Source organism: Mustela nigripes, chromosome 3 (assembly GCF_022355385.1).
Source record: "Mustela nigripes isolate SB6536 chromosome 3, MUSNIG.SB6536, whole genome shotgun sequence".
NCBI classification, from domain to species: domain Eukaryota; kingdom Metazoa; phylum Chordata; class Mammalia; order Carnivora; family Mustelidae; genus Mustela; species Mustela nigripes.
Genome location: NC_081559.1, coordinates 95474126 through 95496869, shown reverse-complemented (window position 1 = coordinate 95496869; position 22744 = coordinate 95474126). Strand labels below are relative to the sequence as shown.

At 43.9% G+C, this 22744-nt stretch overlaps 1 protein-coding gene across 3 annotated transcripts in view; it reads left to right on the top strand.

Moving 5' to 3' along the window:
• MGAT5 (alpha-1,6-mannosylglycoprotein 6-beta-N-acetylglucosaminyltransferase) overlaps positions 1-22744 on the top strand; it is a 337143-nt gene that overhangs the window by 185018 nt on the left and 129381 nt on the right. For all 3 annotated transcript variants that reach the window (XM_059394405.1, XM_059394404.1, XM_059394406.1), the window contains 2 exons: positions 9442-9518; positions 10580-10669. In XM_059394405.1, coding sequence (XP_059250388.1) covers positions 9442-9518; positions 10580-10669 — 167 coding nt within the window. The remainder of the gene's footprint in view (positions 1-9441; positions 9519-10579; positions 10670-22744) is intronic.

The window sequence follows — 22744 nt, the reverse complement described above, 5'->3', positions numbered from 1 at the left end:
CTGTCCCTGGGGTCTGTAAGGGAGTTGAGCCCATTGCATTGTTGGTCCCCAGCTCCTTTTGGGGGCAGAGAGCTTCCTGTTCCTATGAACCCTGGGACTGGAATGACTCAGTTATAGAGATTAAATCACTTTCTTTATAATGCAAATGTAAAGTGGCCCTAAATGAATATTTGCCAAGCTGAGAATGACTGGTGAGGTCATTTTTAATGGGAGATTATATTTCACCATGGCTGATTTCTGTCCGATTTATTGCTATTAACTCCTGAAGCAAGGCCAGCTGATGGAAGTGCTGGCAGGAGCCTCGTCTCCAGTCTCCAGGCTGAGCGCAGGGATGCAGCCTGTTCCCAGCTGGCGCAGAACAGCTGGGCCAGTGGCGTGCACACGTGGGTGCTCAGCAGGGGCCATCTGATAACGGGGGCTGCATGTTCCTATCAGGTGTTCTGAGAGAAACACTGCCTTGTCCTACACACAAAACGCAATCACTGGAGACCCCTTATCTTTTGAGAGGAAATATGTGTGGGGTGCCTTTGGGTGGAATCGAGCCCTCGCTCCTGAAGATGGTTATCTAAGCTGCCAGCAAAGGGACTGGACCAGGAGACTGACCTCAGTTCCTTCCCTAAAACTTCCTGGGGAGGACAGATGGTCATGGTGAGGTTGCTGAGACTTTTTTTTTTTTTTTTACACCTACCGTTTTTTCTTTTTTCTTTTCTCTCCCCATCCCTATAAAGTAGCAAGGAGGGAATCAGACACCCTTTAGCGAGGAGGGAATCAGACACCCTTTACCTATCAGATGCATGTTCAGTTCTAGATACAAAGTTACTGGTCCTGTTCTACAAGCCTGTTGTACTGTGTTGTCCTTAAAAACAAGTGCCATTTCTAGCACTAGTCATCTTTGCTATAGTTAATACACGGAAAATCGAACCTTGACAAAGGAAGCTACTTTCTTGGTAGGGTCAGCTCTCACTTTGGAATAACTATCTTCTGTGTGGGGCTCACTTATGAACACCTCTCTGCCTCGCTTCCTCCCTTCCTCTCTCCCTCCCCTCCACCTCCTCACTTTTTCATCATTGCCCACCGTTGTGGACTCAGGCTTCTTATGCGGGGTGCCACCCAGAAGCATTGATACAATTAGGATTAAGGATCACATCAGACTATAGCATTTTTTTTTTAAGTTTCTAGATCTTGGGGCGCCTGGGTGGCTCAGTTGCCTTCAGCTCAGATCATGATCCTGCAGTCCCAGAATCGAGTCCTGCATTGGGCATCCCTGCTCAGTGGGGAGTCTGCTTCTCCCTCTGACCCTCCCCCCTCTCATGTTCTCTCTCCTTTTCTCTCTCTCTCAAATAGATAAATAAAATCTTTAAAAATAAATTTCTAATCAAGTGACGTGATGCCCCCAGTTTTATTTTTGTTTTTCAACATTTCCTTAGCGATTCGGGGTCTCTTCTGATTCCATACACATTTTAGGATTATTTGCTCCAGCTCTTTGAAGAATACTGATGGAATTTTGATTGGAATGGCATTAAAAGTATAGATTGCTCTAGGTAGTATAGACATTTAAACAATGTTTATTCTTCAGATCCAAGAGCATGGAATGGTCTTCCATCTTTTTGTGTCTTCTTCAATTTCTTTCATGAGTGTTCTGTAGTTCCTCAAGTACAGATCCTTTACTTCTTTGGTTAGGTTTATTCCCAGGTATCTTATGGTTCTTGGTGCTATAGTAAATGGAATCGATTCTCTAATTTCCCTTTCTGTATTTTCATTGTTAGTGTATAAGAAAGCCACTGATTTCTGTACATTGACTTGGTATCCTGCCACATTGCTGAATTGCTGTGTGAGTTCTAGCTTTATTGCAAAGCTGTGATCACCAAGACAGCATGCTACTGGCATTAAAACAGACACATAGACCAGTGGAACAGAGTAGAGAGCCCAGATATGGACCCTCAACTCTATGGTCAATTAATCTTCGACAAAACAGGAAAAAATATACAGTGGAAAAAAGACAGTCTCTTCAATAAATGGTGCTGGGAAAACTGGACAGCTATGTGTAGAAGAATGAAACTTGACCATTCTCTTACACGTACACAAAGATAAACTCAAAATGGATAAAAGACTTCAACGTGAGACAGGAATCCATCAGAATCCTAGAGGAGAACATAGGCAGTAATCTCTTCGATAGCAGCCACAGCAACTTCTTTCAAGATATGTCTCCAAAGGCAAAGGGAACAAAAGCGAAAATAAACTTTTGGGACTTCATCAAAATCAAAAGCTTCTGCACAGCAAAGGAAACAGTCAAGAAAACAAAGAGGCAACCGATGGAATGGGAGAAGATATTTGCAAATGACAGTACAGACAAAAGGTTGATATCCAGGATCTATAATGAACTTCTCAAACTCAACACACACAAAACAGACAAGCATATCAAAAAATATATGAACAGGGCGCCTGGGTGGCTCAGTGGGTCAAGCCGCTGCCTTCGGCTCAGGTCATGATCTCAGGGTCCTGGGATCAAGTCCCGCGTCGGGCTCTCTGCTCAGCGGGGAGCCTGCTTCCCTATCTCTCTCTCTCTCTCTCTGCCTGCCTCTCCGTCTACTTGTGATTTCTCTCTGTCAAATTAATAAATAAAATCTTAAAAAAAATGTATGAACAGACACTTCTCCAATGAAGACATACATATGGCTATCAGACACATGAAAAAATGTTCATCATCACTAGCCTTCAGGGAGATTCCAATTAAAACCACATTGAGATATCACCTTACACCAGTTAGAATGGCCAAAATTAGCAAGACAGGAAACAACATGTGTTGGAGAGGATGTGGAGAAAGGGGAACCCTCTTACACTGTTGGTGGTAATGCAAGTTGGTGCAACCTCTTTGGAGAACAGTGTGGAGATTCCTTAAGAAATTAAAAATAGAACTTCCCTATGACCCTGCCATTGCACTCCTGGGTATTTACCCCAAAGATACAGATGTCGTGAAAAGAAGGGCCATCTGTACCCCAATGTTTATAGCAGCAATGGCCACGGTCATCAAACTGTGGAAAGAACCAAGATATGCCCTTCAACGGACGAATGGATAAGGAAAATGTAGTCCATATACACTATGGAGTATTATGCCTCCATCAGAAAGGATGAATACCCAACTTTTGTAGCAACATGGACAGGATTGGAAGAGATTATGCTGAGTGAAATAAGTCAAGCAGAGAGAGTCAATTATCATATGGTTTCACTTATTTGTGGAGCATAACAAATAGCATGGAGGACATGGGGAGTTAGGAGAAGGAATTTGGGAGAAATTGGAAGGGGAGGTGAATCATGAGAGACTATGGACTCTGAAAAACAATCTGAGGGATTTGAAGTCGGGGGTGGGTGGGAGGTTGGGGTACCAGGTGGTGGGTATTATAGAGGGCACAGATTGCATGGAGCACTGGGTGTGGTGAAAAAATAATGAATACTGTTATCCTGAATTAAATTTTTAAAAAATTACAAAAATATAAATAAATAAATAAATAATTTTCTAGATCTCTTTTGTTCAGCAGTAAGTAATAGTTAGCATTAACTTTAAATAGTATAGGTGTTTCCTGAGGCTACGTAGTTAATAGTTGATAACGTTCTTAAAGACACACAGGACATCCTCTCTGTGTACATGTGAAGTGGGAAGCTAAAAGATGAAGGTGTCTTTGTATGGTACCCAGTGGATCTTGTGTTTGACTGAAAATGCATCAGGACGGGTCTCTTATAACACTTTCAGATCAGTTCTCACAAAACAATAAGCCTTTCTTTTTATTATCTTTTTTGTATTTTATTTTTTGTATTTTGTTTTTTATTTAAATTCCATTAATAAACATATAGCAAAGTATTAATTTCAGAGGTAGAATTCAGTGATGCATCAGGCTTATATAACACCCAGTTCTCATTACATCACATGCCCTCCTTAATGCCTATCACCCAGTTACCCCATCCCCCCACCTCCCTCCCCATCCATCAGCCCTCAGTTTGTTTCCTGTGCTTAAGAGTATTTTATGGTTTGTCACCCTCTCTGATTTCATCTTGTTTTATTCCCCCCTTCCCTATGATCCTCTGTTTTGTTTCTTAAATTCCTCATATCAGTGAAATCATAGGATAATTGTCTTTCTCTAGTGGACTTATTTCGCTCAGCCTAATCCCCTCTAGTTCCATCCATGTCGTTGCAAATGGCAAGATTTCGGTTTTTGATGGCTGCATAGTATTCCATTATATATAGATGAATGGGTAAAGAAGATGTACACACACACACACATATATATGTATATATATATATATGTGTATATACACACACACCACATCTTCTTTACCCATTCATCTATTGATGGACATCTAGGTTCTTCCCATTGTTTGGCTGTTGTGGACATTGCCACTATAAACATTCGGGCCCACGTGCCCCTTTGAGTCACTACATTTGTATCTTTGAGCTAAATACCCAGCAGTGTGATTGCTGGGTCATGGGGGAGCTCTATTTTCAATACTTTGAGGAGTCTCCATACTGTTTTCCAGAGTAAGCCTGTCTTTTGAAATGCCAGTAAGGTATGAACACCAGTAGCTCACATGGGGTAGACCACAGCTACTCCCTGCATCAGAAATGACTCCTCTTTCCCTGCCGCATGTTCCTGCCATTTTTCCTTGTGTTGGATGTAAATCCCCGAGTTCTGTTGTTCCAGAACTTGTCATTCTTGGCACAGTGGTTCTTAGTGAGTCACTTTCTTCTGTGGCACTTTCTCCCCACTCCCCTTCTTTGGAACTTGTGCTTTTCACCCCTTTGTTACATTTGTTCATTCCATTCATTAAAAAGAAGACTCTGGAGCCGGTGTTGGGGCAGGTGCCATGTTGGGTGCTAGGCCCCAGCCCAGAGAGCGCCGTCCTGCCTTCTGGGGGGTACGGTGGGGGACCTCAGCCTGTCTCAGCTTGTGTCTGGCTCTATTGTGTCAGGTCCCTTCACCCCTCCGCAGTGCACTCTCTGAGGACACAGACTGTGTCTTGTCGCAAGGATCCAGCCTTGACATTTCAGCACACGGCAGGCAGCACATTCTTGGAGACCGTGGGCTGAGTTTGGAGGTGGATGCTGAGGATTTTAAAGTTTCTCCTTCCCAAGCTATAAGATGAGGTAACTGCCTTCCTTTTCTGGTGGGTACGGTTAATATAAAATGTGATCATTACGTGTCCACCCTGTAGAAAGGCAGGTAATATCTCAGGGGAAGTTATCACCCACCTTTGTTTCCTGTTCCACTTATTTTTGTTCTCATTGTCTCTGAACTCGTCTGTACCACTGGCTTCTGCCCTCTCTACCCGCCCTGCTATTTCCTTCCTTCCTCAGAGGTGGGGGAAGGGTGAGTAAAAACTCCTCTGTGTGTGGGGGGCGCCTGGGTGGCTCAGTCAGTTGAGCGTCTACCTTCAGCTCAGGCCATGGTCTCCGGGTTCTGGGATCGAGACTGCATCGGGCTCCCTGCTCAGCGAGAAGTCTGCTTCTCCTTCACCCCTCCCCTGCTTTCTCTCTCTCTCTCTCTCTCTCTCTCTCACATAAATGAATAAAATTTTTTTAAAAAAAGAAGAGAGACCGCCACTGCCCCTCTGTCAACATGGGGACGATCTCCACATGGAGAACTTGACTGCACACTTGGCAGGAACACCCGCACTGTGTGTTCATGATCTTCTCTGTCACTTCTGTTCCTCGTGCACACGTGTCCTTCCTGAGTCATAAGCATCCGATCATAAGAAAAGTGTCTTCTTCGATTAACGCCGGTACTGGAGCCCCTGCTGTACTGTGTGGGTCCAGGGGACTGATAAAATCACAGGATTTGCACACGGAGGCAGTCTGCCCTCTTTGTAATACCTGGTTGACAATGCCGTAGAATCGGTGCAGAGGTGAAGTTTTTGGTGAAACACAGCTTGGGCCAGTTTGGAGAGGGTAAAGGACAAAACTGAGTCCTGAGCAGCACGAGGTGCTGAGTGTCTTTGCTGATGTCAGCATCTTTTTCCCCCTTGCCCTTTGACCATTACAAAAACAAAAAAAGGAAGAATCGGGTGAAGGGCAGGGAGAAGATTCTAGTAACATTATGGCAGAAAGAATCCTGTCTTCTTTTGAAGGGCCTTAATATATAGTAAGTTAAGTCTCCCCTGAAAAGCAGTAACATTAATCTTTTTGGGCCCAAATGTTTGTTTTTTAACCAACCTTAAATTGGAGGCTCTTCTCTAGGTAGCAAAGTCTTCTAATAAAGACATTATCTACTGAGTTTTCTTCATTGTGATGAAAATAAAACAGGGAGCTGTCCTCTAAGATGAGCTGAAATGCCTCAGGAGGTGGAAGGTGGTGGAGGGTCACGCTCAGTTTACTGGCAGTCAGGTTACTGGTGGTCAGATTCAGGGAGCAGCTCCTCCCTTCATGGGAAGGCTGGCACTTCCTTTTTTCCCCTTTCACAGATCCCTCCTATGCCAGAGCCTTAAGCCATTTAACTCCACTTCTGGGCCTCATTGTTTATTCAGACTCATCACTGTGTAACTAAATGGAGAGAAAATTGGTCATAAATTAATGGAATGGCAGAGAGAACCCTGTTGGATTAGCTGACAAGCTGCCAGATGGAAGAGGAAGAAACACCCGGGTCTAGCACAGGTCCCTGTGCTCAGTCGAGTTCTCCCTGAGCCGAAGAGTCGGTTGGAGAGATGGAGCAGGCAGAACGTGTGTGTTTATTAAGTCAGCCAGCACCTACGGCGTGCCTGGTGATGGGGCGGGGACAGTGACCTCATCCTGGAAGGGGTGATGGGCCATGTGCAGGAGAGAACAGGACTGCTCATGGTCGTGGGAGAGATTTGAGCAGGAAGGCAGCACTAAATCCTAAATTCTGGTGTGGCCTGGGAAGGAAGGGCTCGGCCTGTTTCTTACAGAGGTGAATCTTGAACTAGATCTTTAAGGGAAGGGTGTTAACCAGGTGGATGAAGGATAGGGATAGGGCTACGGAATGCCCATAGGTGTCCTCCAGAAAGTCATTTCAGCAGTCTTCACAAAAACGAGGATCCTTATTTTGAGACTCTCTTAGCATAGCAAATGTAAGGGTCTGTGTCTGTTTCTGTAAGTGAAGTTTTATTGGAACCCAGCCACATCTTTTCATTCCCCTATTGTCTGTGGTTGCTTTCCTGCCACGATCCAGAGTGGTGTAGCTGGGGCAGACACCATGTGGCTTGCCAAGCCTCAAATATTTACTATCTGGTCCTTCACAGAAAAGGGTTGCCAACTCTTGGCATAACATATTGTTATTCCTTGAAAGTCTTTTTGAAAAGGACCCACACCGTCAGCGGCCAGGCTTTGATGGCAGGCCTTCCTGGACTTACTAGTTTATTTTACCAGCCGGTGATTTCTCTGCAGTCCACGCCACCGGACCTCCAACTCTGTAGTCTCTAGTTTCCGTAATTTCCGGCTCTGAATGTCTGGAACTAGAATGGTGCTTAGAGTGTGGAGAGGAAGGGGGGCATGTCTCCCTAAGCATCCCCTTAAATGTCCTGTTACCCCAACCCACAGCTGTTTCAGACTCTGCTTACTTTCTTGGAACCTGTGCTGCTTATTTGCTTGGTAAATTTGCCAAGCAAAATCTGAAACAAATATAGGATCAGCAGTCCTTGAAAGGCATCTCTGTTCTTTGGGGAGGCATCTGTTAGTGGGTTCTGGAGTTCTCTGTCCCCTTATAAGTGAGAGAGAGAGAGGGGGGAGCTCTAGGGAGATCTGCCACCTCCTGCCTGCATTCATTTCAAAGCCACGGAGAATGCATTTCCAGAAGATCTGTGCTTTTGAAATACTGCTTTCCTAGATATACTGAGTGTACGTTGTGTGGAATTACATAGCAAATGCCAACTTTTTAAGCACCTACTATGGTCTGCGGTGGGAGTCTGCTGTCAGGAGAGTGCTAGACTAGACTTTCTACAAATATTAACTTACTGACTAAGACCGAGATGAAACAGAGATGCACTTATTTCAGTTTTACAGACAGAGAAACAGAGGCTCTGACAAGCTAAGTATCTTCTGTGTTAACTACTAAATGACACTGCCTGCAATCCATGATGAGGAGGATATTGATTTTATGCTCTAGTTATCCGAGTAGCAGGTAGAATGTTCATGAAAACGCTGAATCAAGAGGTGAAGAATCTGTGTTTCAGACTGTCAAAAGAACTAATTTTCAAGGACAGGTACAGCTTTTGTTTTAGCCCCAGCAGCTACCAACCTCGTTTGAATACCGCTGTCGAATGATACTGTGGTTTGGGATCTAATTTCTCATTAGCACGTTGTATAGAAAATTGTTGGCAGTAATGGTGACATTTTCCAAGCATGTCTGGAAAATATTGTTGGTCCCCGAAGAGAAGCATGTAGGTTTCCCAGTTTCCAGCTGAAATGAGGATTCCTAAACATCAGTCTGATCTTAACCATTCCCTTCTTAAAAGCATTTGGTGTTCTCCTGTATCCTTTGCTCAAAGATTGAAGTATTCGTCAGGGCAGTTGCCTGAGGCCTTTCCGGTTTGGGCCCTGCCTGATCTCCAGTCTGACCACTCAGTACCTCCCATTTCCAAATTCCACTTGGAGCGTGTCCCTGCATTTGGAGCCTCCCCAGGTCCTTGCACACCGTGTCTCCCTGGCCTTTTCACCTGGTGCACTCTTGCTTCATCTTGTCATCTTAGCTGAGATGTCACTAGATCCAGAAAGCCTTCTTTGAGCCTAGAGACTGGGGTGGGTGTCCTTCCCTTGGTCCGCCCTCACATAATGTGTTTACACTGCTGCTCAGTGGTTTACGGATCTGGCCGTTGGCTACCACTAAACGAGTAAGCTTTTTAGGTTTCTTTTTAGTTTTGACTCTGTCGTCAAAAGGAATAAGAATCCATTTGAGCTGACTCCTAGAAGGGGGGTTGACCTGTGAGGAAATATGTGAAGCAGTAAGGAGACCTCTGCAGAAATTTAAGAACCAGGTCCATAAGGAGTTGTCCCTCACAGATGTGTCGGCGGCTTTCTGTACTTCTCTGTACACCAGTTTTGTCTGCCTGTCTTTAGCCGGCCGCTCAAGCACATGTCCTGAAGCTGCCCCTGACCTCAGTTTGTCTGCGTAGTGTAGCATGGCCCTGCCAGTCCTCGTGGTCTCTCCCCGTCTCATGGCTCTGTTGCCTGGTCTCCATTTGCATTCTGTTCCAGTTGCAGATTTTCCAGCAAGCACTGCGGTTGGTGTAGCTCATCCTTCCAAGCGAGGCCGCATGGCGGGTGGGTCCTTGCCGCAGACCAACTGGAGCCGTGGCCCTCTGGAGGGTTTCCACGGGTCAGAGCCTGGCTCTCAGTATAGACTCCCTTTTTCTGTTTCTTTCCCTGCCTCTTACTTGCAAGGGTGTTAGGTTTGTGTTTCATGAACTTTATGGCATCCTTTGTTTTCTTTTGTCTTACAGATATCATTAATGGAGCTCAAGAAAAATGTGTATTGCCTCCTATGGATGGCTACCCCCACTGCGAGGGGAAAATCAAGGTAAGGCAGAAGTAACATCTGTTCATCCCCCCATCTTCAGTCTGCACCCGATAGCCTCTTCCTTCCTCTCCCCTCTCTGTAACTCCCCAGTAACCCAAATGGCAAGCAAGCTCTTTAAGGAGCTCATTTCAAGGGTACCTCAATCCTGCCATTTTGGGACTGTGGCCATGACAACCCTTGTCTGCTTATGCCAACTCCATGGGGTTAGTCAACAATGCCTCTAACTGGTGAGACTGAAAGAGCCTGGGCCACTTCGGGCCCCTGCTGTGTCTTTGAAGCGCCTTCCCCTGGCATTCCCAGCCTCCAGCAGGTGATCCTTCAAGGGCCTTTGACAAGGGGCTGCCATTATGTGGGGTCCAGCCTCCCTCTCCCCTAGTACCCAGGCCCCAGCCATGAGGTCTCCAGATTGTGATTTAAATGTCACATTAGCATTTGCAGCTGAGTAACTAGAGATGCTTGGACACTCTTTCACTCTTCACATTTTTTTAAAAAATCCCTTTTTATATGGCCTGCCTGAGGGAGACCACTCCCCTGCTCAGCAGTTTTCAAAGAAAAGTCTCAGTTCTAATATATACTTAGGATGGTGAGACCACAGCCCGGAAGCATCGGCACGGTTCCTGTTCAGGACTCCTGCGTGCCATGCACACCTCGCACGCCTGCATTCATGCTCTCTGTTCCAGGCCTGGTACTGAAACTCGTGAAACTACAGCTCTCTAGGGAGAAGGGTTTTGACACAACGGTCCCCTCAGGCATCTGTTTTTGATAAATGTCCCCTGGCCACTGGCTGTCCTGGGCTTTACTGCCCTGTATGTCTTGCAGCCTTCCTCTATCCTGAGCACCTCTGCTAAGGCTCATCTCAAGCCAGTGTCTCCCTATGGACCATCTGGGAACTGGGCATCTGTTGTCCCGACCTCAGCTCAGTGACTCTGATCCTCAGGCCCAAGTCTGAGCCACTCAGTGCTCCTTGCCCTTCAAAGCCTTGCCTTCTCTGTCTGCGGATGTGTGGGCCCATCAGTAACAGGCGGCTCATGGTTGTCCTTATCTGGCTCTTGTCGTTTCAGTGGATGAAAGATATGTGGCGCTCGGATCCCTGCTACGCAGATTATGGAGTGGATGGGTCCACCTGCTCTTTTTTTATTTACCTCAGTGAGGTGAGTCGCTTCTCTGGCTCTGGGGTGTGGAAAGGCATGGTTAGTCAGGTTTGCAGCTGAGCCTGGAATTCGAAAAGTCGAGAAATGTGTATTGTTTTTACGTGGTGGACCTGTGGCTCCTTTCTTCATTATTTTCCCCGGCTCCTAAATAGGATAATTCTTTCTTCCTTGAGGGAAACAACAAGCTGATGTAGTTATTTACATTTTCTTTCCCTGATTTAAAAAAAAAAAAATCTAATAAAATCTAGTAAACATAAAGTTTTCCATCTTGACCATTTAGGAGGAATTAAGTACATTCATACTGTGGTACAACCATCACCAGCATCCATCTCCTGATAATTCATCTTGCAAACCTGACACTTTACCCATTAAACAGTGACTCCCTATTGCCCTCTACCTCCAGCCCCTGAACACAACCATTCTAATCTGTCTCACTGATTTGGACTCTTCTCACTATTTGTATAATTTACATAGTACTTTCCTTTTTGTGACTGTCTTATTTCAGTTAACTCGATATACTCAAGTTCCATTCATGTTTATAGCCTGTCAGCATTTCCTTCCTTTTCAAGGCTGAGTAATATTCCATTGTGTTACTATACCACCTTTTGCTTATCCATCTATCCATTGATGGATACTTGGGTTACTTCCGCCTTGGAACTATTGTGAATAATGTGGCTGTGAACATGGGTGTGCACACAACCGTTTGAGACTCTGCTTTCTCTTCCTTCATGTGCATATCCAGAAATGGAGTGGCTGAATCATACGGCAATTCTGTTCCTATTTTTTGAGGAACCACAGTCTTCTCCACAGCAATGGCTTCATTTTCCCTTCCTCCCAGCAGTGCATGAGGGTTCTAGTTTGTCCATATCCTTGCCAACACTTGTTGTTTTCTGTTTGGTCAGACTAGCCACACTAACAGGTGTGCAGTGGTATCTCCCTGCGGTTTGGTTTGCCTTTTCATAATAATCAGTGACGTTGAGCATCTTTTTCTTGGGCTTATTGGCTGAAGTAGGTATTTGCTTAGAAGCTGAGCTATTTTTAGCTTTTCTTAAAAACCTTTTTAGCTGAGTTTTATTTTCATTTCTGCCCTTAAATTCAAATAGCAGCTTTTTTTAAGCACAGTGTTGCATAGGCCACATGGAATTGCTTGTAATACGCTTTGATGATTTCTGTTTCACCTTGAAGAAAATGGAAGGGTTGGGGCAGAGTTAAGACTGTATGGGGAAGAACTGAGTAGGGAGTGAGAAGCTGGCTTCCCCTCCACCCTTGATGGACAAAGGCAGCCCTAGGGGCTTGTGAAGTGGGTGCTGGCTAATTTCAGAGGCTGTCTACTGCGGTGTGCTGTTGCTATTTGACCAGTAGTTAATAACAGCTCCCTGGTGCTATAACGCAGGAAAGAGAATGCCTCCATTTTGAGGCTAATGACATACTTCTGCTGTAATTTTTCATGTGAGCCTCAGGCACCTCCCGTCTGTGTCACAAGGGGACAGGGGACAGCTTTTGGGGATGGAGGCCAAACCAGTATCACCACAGGGCACGTGGCCTTGAATTCTGTGGGGTTTGTCCCTTTCCTTTATCTTTATATTTATATCTCTTTCCCTTCTGAGAGCCACTCAGACTTTTTTTTTTTTTTGAAATATGGTTGCACCATGACCACCCCGCAGCCATCATGAAGAGGCCTCAGCGCTAATGATAGTTAAATTATCTCTTGGAAATTAAAAGCACTGTGGGTTGGGTATGCGATGCTCCTCATTAGCATGCTGCTGGCAAATTAATTCTTTCGCATTTATTTGAGTGTGTTTTGGGCTGGGGTAGGCTGTGGCCCACCTTCTCGTTTCCTTCTCCAGAAAAATGAGGCCTGGGGCCCTGGGTGAACTGGCACTCCAGTGAGAAGTCAACTAGAAGCACCTTTCCTGCCCCAAGGAAAAGGTTCCTCCTTCAGTTTAATTTTCAAAAGTTTCCTTCCCCTTTCCATTTGATAGAATTCAGCCAGAGTCCAACTGTGCTCCCTGATTGACAGACTGGACTAATTTCACGCCTTCCTGAGACTTCTCATGTTGGGCATACTGCTGAGGTCCAGGTGGAGCATTACATCCCACTCCAGCCTTCCCTCCATCTTCCCTCCATTCCCAAGCCAGAGCTGGGAATGTGTGGAGACCGGTCCACATGGGGAGGGACCACGGTTATTCGTGACCTAGTTCTCTTCCTGTGAAGTTGCCACCCAGCTGCACTCGCAGTGGACGAAGGATGTGGCTAAGATGAGAACAAGCAGCCTCTGGGGAGTGTGGGGCAGCCGGGGCTGGGGACGGTGTGACGGATCATATGCTCTTGACCCTGGAGCCGGCGTGTCTTATTTCAGAACCCGGACCTATTTTTCCTCCTTCCAAAGTGTGGAATGGTACTTTCTTTGACTTTTCCTCTCTCTTCTCATGCAGATGATCTGGGTTTTTTTTCTGTTCAGCTGAATTCAGTTCACTGATCACTTATCAAATATCTATTACATGCATCAGATGTCAGCAGTTGGTGAGAACTCTGTTTCTTGGCATCGTGATGTGCACTCAGGACGAGCCTAATGGAAGCGGAAGAATGGATGTAGGTAGTAGAGTCAGAGCAAGGTGGAGCGAGTTTCTCTGCAGACAACACTTGGAACTTCTTTTTTAGTTTAAATCTGAAACTTTGATACTCTGGCATTTAAAAAAAAAAAAAAGGAATAATTGCATTTTGAGGCTCCTGGGTGGCTCAGTCAACTAACTATCTGCCCTCAATTCAGGTCATGATCCCAGCGCCCTGGGATCGAGTCCTGCATCAGGCTCCCAGGTCAGCAGAGTCTGTGCTTTTCCCTCTCCCTCTGCTTCTCCCCGTTTGTGCTGTCTCAAATAAATAAATAAAAACTTTAGAAAGATTGCATTTTATTGTGGCATCTTAATCGGTACTCTGTACGAGTTGGAGGAGAATCTCACCCCTGTGGCCTCTTGGATGGGAAAGACAGCCATAGCGCCTCATCGCTGAGTTCACACTGTCTTTGATACTTTCTTTAAATACTATACTTCTGGACAAGTGACTTACCCTCTTGGCACCTCATGTTCTTCCTTTATAAAATAATGGTTTTAACTTTGTTTTTAAAGGATCCTGCTGTGATGATTCCTGAGTGTCTGTGGGAATGTGCATAAAATAGAGCCAGGCAGATAGATAACACTCAGAAAACCCAATTGATGCTTGTGTGGTTTTTGACGCTGTCATTATTTGAGGACCATTTGGGAGGCATTTGATACAGAGACTTGATTTTGTTTTACAATTAGAACCAATTTTTGGTTCTAACACTAATTTATTTTTAGATATTTGATTTCTGGTGATGTAGAATGCAACTAGCTGTTCCCCCTTGATTCTTTTCTCTGCATATGATGCTTGTGTTTGCATTGGAACTGGGAGCTGGATCTAAGGACCAGCAGTGTATCCCTGCCCTTGTTAATTTGAAATGACTGGAGGTGGTCATAAAGCCAATTCTGGGCTATATTTTCCAAATCCTGGACAGCATCTGTGTCTTTATAGTGCTGTTTTTGGTCTAGATTTTTGTTTCGCTCTGTTTTCCCTCTTGCTTCATCTTGAAACCTTCCTCTTTTTGTTGTTTGATTGAACTGCCTGTCCTATGCCAGGTTTCCCTTGCCACCCCAAAAACAATGAAGGGAGGCATCTCTGGTCAACTTGTTTACTTGATCAGCAGATGTTCCGGTCAGTTCTATTCTTTTCTTAATCCTCATGGAAGAGCCAGTTCTGGTTTCCATTAATGTTTAACCTCAGGACTTAAACAGAAACAAATGAAAAAAGCCACAAAGTAACTGTGGTCAGTCACCAGTTGAATCCAGACAGTGAGACTCCGCCCAGTCCTAGGGGATAGATGGCGCTCAGCTTTCTTTTTTCTTCCTCTTGGTTGTCTCAGTGTGCCAATTTCCACTGAATTACAGGTCTGTGAACTTCTGCTTGTGCACTCTCCATCTTGTAGTCCACACGTCCTTCTTGGTAAATCCCAGAAAAAGCAGCCAGCAGTATTTCCCCTGAGGTTATACCCAGCGATGCTTGCAATGCATCTGACGCTAGACCCAGGACTGCATATGGTGTGAGTCCAGGCACTGCCCTTGTTAGCGGAAGACAGAAGGAAAAGAATGACACATTATTGAGCCTCGCTGTATGCCAGACACCTCAAATACCCAATCTCATTTATCTCCTCCACCCCCACTTCTGAGTAACAGCCAAATCAGAACAGCTCAGAGAGGCTAAGTGCTTCGTGGCCGTCTCCTTTGCATTACTGTTGCCCCTTCATGTCAAAGAAAAACAGAACTCGGGTAAGTAAGTGATTTATTACCTTTAACTTTGCATTCAGTTCTGGTTCCAAACCTATTGTGTTTGAAATATGGCTCTAATTTAGCTAGTTTGCATTAATCAGTCTTCATGGCCAGTTTTCGAATACTGAGAATTTTGATGCCCCCCCCACCAAAATAAAAGAGAAATAACACTGATTCTCATGTGGACGTAACTCATGCAAGCCAGGTGCTCAGCCTTTCCAGGTGGTGGGAGTAAATGAATGTTTCATTAGGCAGCCTTGCATTTCCAGATCATCGGGCAGTTTATTTTCTGGATCTGTTTTTGCGAGCCATGTAACTACTCCTGTTACAGAGACAGGGCTCTATAAAGTAATTACTCTGTCATTGTTTCAGGTATATTAACTTGGCCCTCTGCAGAGCCTTTTCCCGCTAACAGATTTTATGAAATTTAGAATGAATTTCTTTCCCCCTGTTGCTATTACACTGGTAGATGGTGGTGACGTACCGAACACCCACACATTTTTATCTCTTTACCCAATTACTTGAGCAACTCTCCATGCCCTTCTAGACTTCTTCATTTGTTTGTGCTTTTTTTTTATTTTAAACACTTCTGCTGCCGTTGCACGTATAATTGCTCGAAAATAAGCAAATTGCCCAGCAATCGATTGCCGGAACTTAGGATATATACAAGCTGTTGCTTCAGACACCAATTTGGACTGGACATACAAGTGCGCGTGCTTATGTGCGTGTGTGTGAGACACCCTCATGAAGGAACAAAGGAGGCAATTTCCTGCCTTCCTCATCAATCTGTGTCTTATATTTCAGGAACAACAGGCATAAAGGTCTTTGCCTCTTTCTGTTTTCCCTTGGCAATATGTAAAACTAATATTGGCTGAGCATGCTATTAACCTTGAGTTTAAATTCAGCGTACTTAATCCCTTGATTAATGCCAAGATTAATGCCCAACAGCAAAGGTTGAAAGCTTAAATGTTTGTGAATGCGAGCATGAAATGAAATCCTAATAACCAGTACAATGATTTGGATTTATGGGCTGTGTTGGCTGCTAGAGATAACTTGGAAATGGTGTTGCGTAGACTAATTTGTCAGAGTGGGCAGCAATGAAGAATTGACTGTTTCGGTAGCAAGAGAAAACCTGAATGAAAAAAACATAACTAACATTTTGGGACAGGTCAAGGAGTATTTTAAAAATATCCCTCGACTGTTGCCTGAGAATATCAACACATACTTTGGAAAGGTCTAGCCATTTGAGATTGGGAATTCCTTTTCTGTGAGATTATCATTTCGGGGCTGTAAAGTAGGTAGCAGAGATTAATGATCCTGTTTTGCTACTTTTTGAGTTCAGCCTTTCCTTGTAGATTTTTTTATCGGTGTGTTTTCCTTGCTTTTATTACCTGAGTTCTAATGCATTCCTAGGAAATGGATTTTTTTTAAACAGTCCTGAGTGTGTTGGTACCACTAACTGATCTATTGGTTCCATCTGTTCAGACCCTCCTGTCTCCAAGTTTATCTTCTTGGTGGCCTCTCCCATTTGTGAGTTTCACATACTACATCATGCGTACTTATACTTCTTGTTCTGGCTGCCACCTTACAAACATGAGAAGGGCGGGGCACCTAGATGGCTCAGTTGTTAAGTGTCTGCCTTTGGCTCAAGCCATGATTTCAGGGTCCTGGGATCGAGCCTCACATTGGGCTCCCTGCTCAGCAGGAAGCCTGTTTCTCCCTCTCCTGCTCCCCTGCTTCTGTTCCCTCTCTCCCTGTGTCCCTGTCAGATAAGTAAATAAAATCTTAAACACACATGAGAAGGGCAAATGACAGGACTTGCCAAACCCCACACCAGCAAGGCACCTCTTGGCTCCTTGAAATGCATGTGGCAAAAAAAAGGAAAAAAAAAAATGCATGTGGCAGACAGGGCTTCCATGCAGTCGTCTCCAACTTATGTTTTGCAAACTTTTAGATACTGTCTCTTACAATTCCTACTGCATGCCAGTGAAAGAGCTGCAACATTTTTATGTTTTGAACTTTTTTAATGTGGAAAATTTTAGACCTATGTTAAAGAAGAGTATAATAAACTCGTTATGGGCCCATGATGAGATTCAACAATTGCCAATTCATGGCCAAGATCTTTTCAATTACTCCCCCGACCCATTGTGTTGAAGTAAATTCCAAAGGTCTTAGGATCCACAAATGTTTCCGTATATATCTTTAAGGCTCCTTGAAATCCTGTACCTACTCCCAGTGTAACTGCTAATACCATCTTGTATCTAAAATTAACATAATTCCTTAAGATCATAAAATACCTGATGAGTATTCGCATTTTCCTAGGCAGTCTTATAAATTAAAGTTTATTTATTTGAACTGGGTTTCAAGTAAAGATCATATACTGAAATTGTTGGTGTCTCTTAAGTCTCTTCTTAATGTTAGTTTCCCTTCCATCTTGTTCTTCCCTTTATGTTTTGTCTTTTTTGGAAGAACATCCTCATTTCCTTAGATAGGTTGTTACACTCTGAATTCTGGTGATGATCCTTGTATTACTGTTGGTTTCCTGTAAATTAATGGTTAGATCTGAGACTTGATCAGTGTCAGGCTTAGTATTTTTTTGCAAAACTTCTTCATTATATTGTCTGCTTCTGTCAGGAGGCACACAATGCCCAGTGTCTCTGTTTTTATGATATTAGCAGCTGTTGATGACCCGTGCCTGGGCTCTTTGATTCATTAGGGGTCCCTTCTTAATAGACTATTTTTTCTTTAATTTTTTTTTTTAATCTCTACCCTCACTGTGGGGCTCAAACTCATGACCCTGAGATCAAGAGTCACCCTCCACCAATTGAGCCAACCAACCAACCCCTTATGAATACTTTTATGAAGAGAAGTGACTCTTCGTCTGTCTTTTGTTTCCATGAGTGACCACTCACATAGGAACCCTGTTTCTCTGTTGGTTTCCTAGCATCTTCAACTGGTGACCAGTGCTTTGTTTGTTTGTATGCTTCTTGGTTTTATCATTATGAACTCATCAATTGAAACGTATTTGTTACGTTCAAACTATTCCAGTTATTTTCTTACCAGTTCTCAAAATGCCAGTTGTCTTCTGGATCCTTTCGACATGACCCGGACAGTTTCGAATGGTTTTTACCTATCTGGTCTGACAAAATCTTCCAGGTTCCTCTGACACAGTTTCTACCCTAGACGTGGAATTGACCATTTGTCTGAGGACTACCAGTTCCTCTCAGTGAGAGACCACAATCTGGGTGCCAGAAGCCTTCATTGTTCTTGGGTTTTGCTGAGTGCTGGGGGATGTAACAATGAACAGAAAGATGAGCTTTCCTCATTAAGGTTTTGTTTTGTAGGGGGAGATAGACAAAAACAATAGTAAAATGTATATTTCTTAGATTGTGTTAAGCACCATGGAGAAAAATAAAACAGAAGAGGGTACTAAGAAGCACTTATGACGAATGATGGTGTCAGTTTTAGATAAAGTAGTTGGGAAATGCCCTACTGAGAAGATGAGAGGATGATATTGGAGCATGAATTTGAAGAAAGCAAGAGAGTAAGAAGTATAGATGTCTGGCAGAGGTATTTAATGGGCAATGGCAACAATAAGTGCAAAGGTCCTGGGGTGACTATCAATATCCAACAATAAAAACAAGTTCAAGAAAACTAATCTCCAGGGAGATTTTTCTCTGTTTTGTTCACAGATATAATGGTGTCTGGCATACATACTTATTTAATAAAATATCCTGTTTAGATCCCTTTCAAAAAAAATAGGTGATAGATTTTTGTTTGTTTGTTCTGAGTAACTGCTCCCAGCTATCACCTTTCTAACCTTGAGAAAAATGTTGTGAAATTTATAACATTAAAATCCGCTAAAACATTAAGTTTGAAGCCAGGGGTATTTCAAGCGCTTATTCGCAATTTAATGTAATGCTCTTTCATATTAGGTCTATAAGACATTGGAGGGACTAAGAGAATGGAATGAGCCAATTATATTAGAAGGCACAGCTTTCTTGCCCATCTTTTATTCTCGTTGTCACTTGAGCATTATTTGCCTGCATCTATGCTTGAGGCAAAATTACATAACACAGAAGAGGCTTTCTGTCCCCTGTGTCTAGAATGTGACTATCTCTATAAATTGGGTGCCTTTGGCTATCGAAGTATAGTTGCAGCCCAGTGGGGCCAGCATTGCCACTGTGGTGTGCTCAGCAGGACGTGTGCCCAGGGAGAGCTGGTTATAGGAAAGCATCTCCATGCATCCCTGTGTGCTTGGCTACAGGAATTCACTTGCTGTCTCCCCTTTGAGAGAGAAGATTGACACTGCTTTCCCTGTGGTGATTTGGGATGGATTTTTAAAACTCTGTGACATCCTGCCATCAGCACCCAACTGGTTTTGATATGTGGAATACTTACTGTAGCTTTTGTTGAAGTTCTGCCCCTTCCCTAGCCCCCAGAGAACAGTGTTGGATTGGACCAGCCATTGGCTCTCTCTGTCACACGTTTGGCCCAGAACTCTCTGGTTATAATATTCCTGCCTGCCTTGGTAGGGGGCAGTCATGTACAGTATTAGGGAATACACGGGAGGCTCTATAATGTGTCTGGATACAGCTACCTGTGTGGCTTAGAGCTTTCCACCCGGTTTCTCTTCAGTGAGATGGAGGGAGAGCCTGCCTCGCCCACCTCAGTGTGTTGTCCGAAGGTTCTCATGAAATGATAATGGCGAGTAAGGGCCACCTAAGTAGAAAAGAGGATCATCATGAATATCTTTAGTGCTCAAGTCATGTCCTTGAACCATTCATTTACCACTCCAGTAATGACCCAAGTCCCTACCGTATGCCAGACACTGTTCTCAGGGCGGAGGATAGAGCCCCGAGCAGCCAAATTGAAATTTCTGTTCTTGAGGAATATCTTTCACATGGGACACAGAATCATTTCCACAAGTGCTTCCTGTTCCAAGGGGGAAAAAAGTAGAGTTAGGATACAGAGCAGCCGGGTAAGTAGGTCAGGGAAGGCTTCTCTGAGGAGAAGTTAGAGCATAGTGTGGTGGTAAGGGAGTCACACATGGGAACCCTCTGGAAGGAAGAGTATTTCAGGGAGAAAGAATAACAAATGTAAAAGCTCTGAGGTGGAGGGTTCCCACATAAAATACAGGGTACCCAATGATATTTGAATTTCTGGTAGCCAGTTTCTTTAAACTATAAGTAGATGACAAACACTGCATGGAACATACTTATACTTAAAAAAAAAAAAAAAAAGATTATTTATCTGAATTGCTAGTTGAACTTGCTGTCCTTTCTTCACACACACACCCCACTACACATACATATCAGGCCATCCTTGTGAGGTAAGGATGTTCTGTTTGGACTTGGAAGGAGGGTCTTGTATGGAGGGCAGGGTGAGTGAGGCATCCAGGGTTCAGGTCCCATTCTGTAGGATCTTGATATAAATTTGGGGCTTAATTCTAAGTGCAGGGAGAAAACCTCTAAAGGGTTTGAGTTAGCGTAGGATGTGGTTCAGTTTTGGCTTGAAAACAACCATGCTTGCTGCATAGAACAGACGTTGGGGGCAGAAGTTGCCAGCAGGGAGTTCTTACTCCTTCCATTGTCCTTACAGCACTGCCACACAGTAGGAGCAGAGCAGACTTGTTTTGAAGGATTTTCTGTAGAAGCTTTAGGCAATTATACTCCAACACTGAAGAGTGGACTGTGCTGGCGAGACCACGGGACACAAAGGTCTGGGTTCCGTGTGCATCACGTGGTGATTAAGGGAACAGATGGCCCGTCATTCCTCAGCCGTGGGTCCTCCCCGTGCTGTGTCCTCATCCAGCATGATAAGTGGCCTTTCCCAGGGATTTGTTTGAAGACCAAGTGAGGTTATGTGTCTTAGGTGCTTATCCTACTGCTTGGCTCTTCGTACAGTGTAGCTTTTATTTTTATCCTTAGTCTCCCTCACCCTGCCCACCATACACAGCCGTTTCCTAACAAACAATTTGGCGGAAATATTTATCAGCTCAGGTGTTTGGTGCAGAGGACCATTCTAGAGAGCTGAACCACACAGTGATGGGTAGACATCTTTTACCTTTTGCATTGGCTTTTTGAGACTTGAGAAAGGGGGGTGGGTGGGAGACAGAGCAGGGTTAGAGAAGGCCTTTTTTTTTTTTTTAAGCATATACCTCCGTGAGTAATGTCATTCAAAGTTATCATCAGTATGATAAATACATGTATGGAGGTATATGTATCTATACTTGTATGACTAGTCAGTGTATTAAATGAATAGATGTATAGTCAGTTGTATCTTTTTGATATATAACCAACTAGCCTGCATAGGATGATGGAGGATTATCTTTTTCAGATCTTAGAGTTTAACAGGGTTGTTGGGAGTCATCTAAGGGGGGCCTGGGTGGCTCAGCTGATTAAGCATTTGCCTTCAGCTCACGTCATGATCTCAGGGTTCTGGGATTGAGCGCATTGCTCTCCCTACTCAGCAGGGAGTCTGTTTCTCCCTCTACAACTGCTACTCCCCATGATGGTTGCTCATTCATATCCCCCCTCCCCAAATAAATTAAATCTTTGTGGGGGGGAAAAAAAAAGGAAAAGGTTAGCTGAGCCAATGCCTTCACTTGGTAAATGAGAAAACTTAAAAGCTAAGTGGTTTAAGCTTATATGCCTAGTTGTTGATAGAGCTGAGCACAGAGTCCATTTTAGCTGATTCCAGATTCAGTGTGCTTTCCCTACTCAGCAGTTGTCTGTCCCTCACTAAGCTTGGCCTTTAAGGGAGGCTCTGACATGTTCTGGTCAGGGGAGCAATAGACCCCAGTTGTCCCCAGCCCTGCAGCTCACTGGTGAGCTTACCTTGGCAAGTTCCCATCCCCTTGGAGCCTTCACCCTGGTGATGGTACCCATGTCAGATTGGCTGTTCAGGGGATTAAATGATATAATGCTCGCAAGCTCATTTTTTTTCCCCCAGAGATCCTGACTTACTGTAAGCCTTCAGTAAGTGACTATATGCTTATGTAAGGTAACTCCTTTAGAAATTACTCTATTAATAAACATTTGTTGTAAAAAAAATCATAATGTGCAGATTAGCATAAAAAAGAAAATGAAAAGCACCCATAACACCATCATCCGGAGTAAGCTCACCTTTCTTACAGATTTTTCTCATTGAGTTTTGATTGCATTTACTATCTGAAAAATACAGCATGAAATTCTATATGTTAGTGATCCATTAGAGCCAAACACTCACATTAATCATGAGAGAAGAGGCCACGACAGTACCCGATCATTATTCTTTCCGAAGAGTAGAATGTTACTACAAAGGTATGCCAGTCGTACATAAATTTGTGCATATGGATTTTAAACCTCCTACTAGTTTTTGCTATGATTTTATTACTTCTTTGCCCTCTTTAAATGCTAACTTGAGCTGTATATGTATCAACCCGTGGTTTTTTTTTTTTTCTGAAATATAACGAATTGTCCATTGTACAGACCTTGGAAGTAAGTGTGGTCTACATGAGTTGTTTTGGGACTTTGTTTGGACTCACGTGCTCATGGTTAAGCTGCAAAACCTTCTCAGATCAAAGAAGTTTAAATCATTGGGAGGAGGCATATCAAAGGTTAATTTTATATCTCCTTATTCCAGAAAGGTGATTTGTAGGTCTCTCTGCATGGAACATGTGGTAATGTTCCAAAGTTCTAGCCTGGCTGGGTTTTTTTTCTGTTTTTCTTGCCTCTTCACTTTGTGGCCTGAG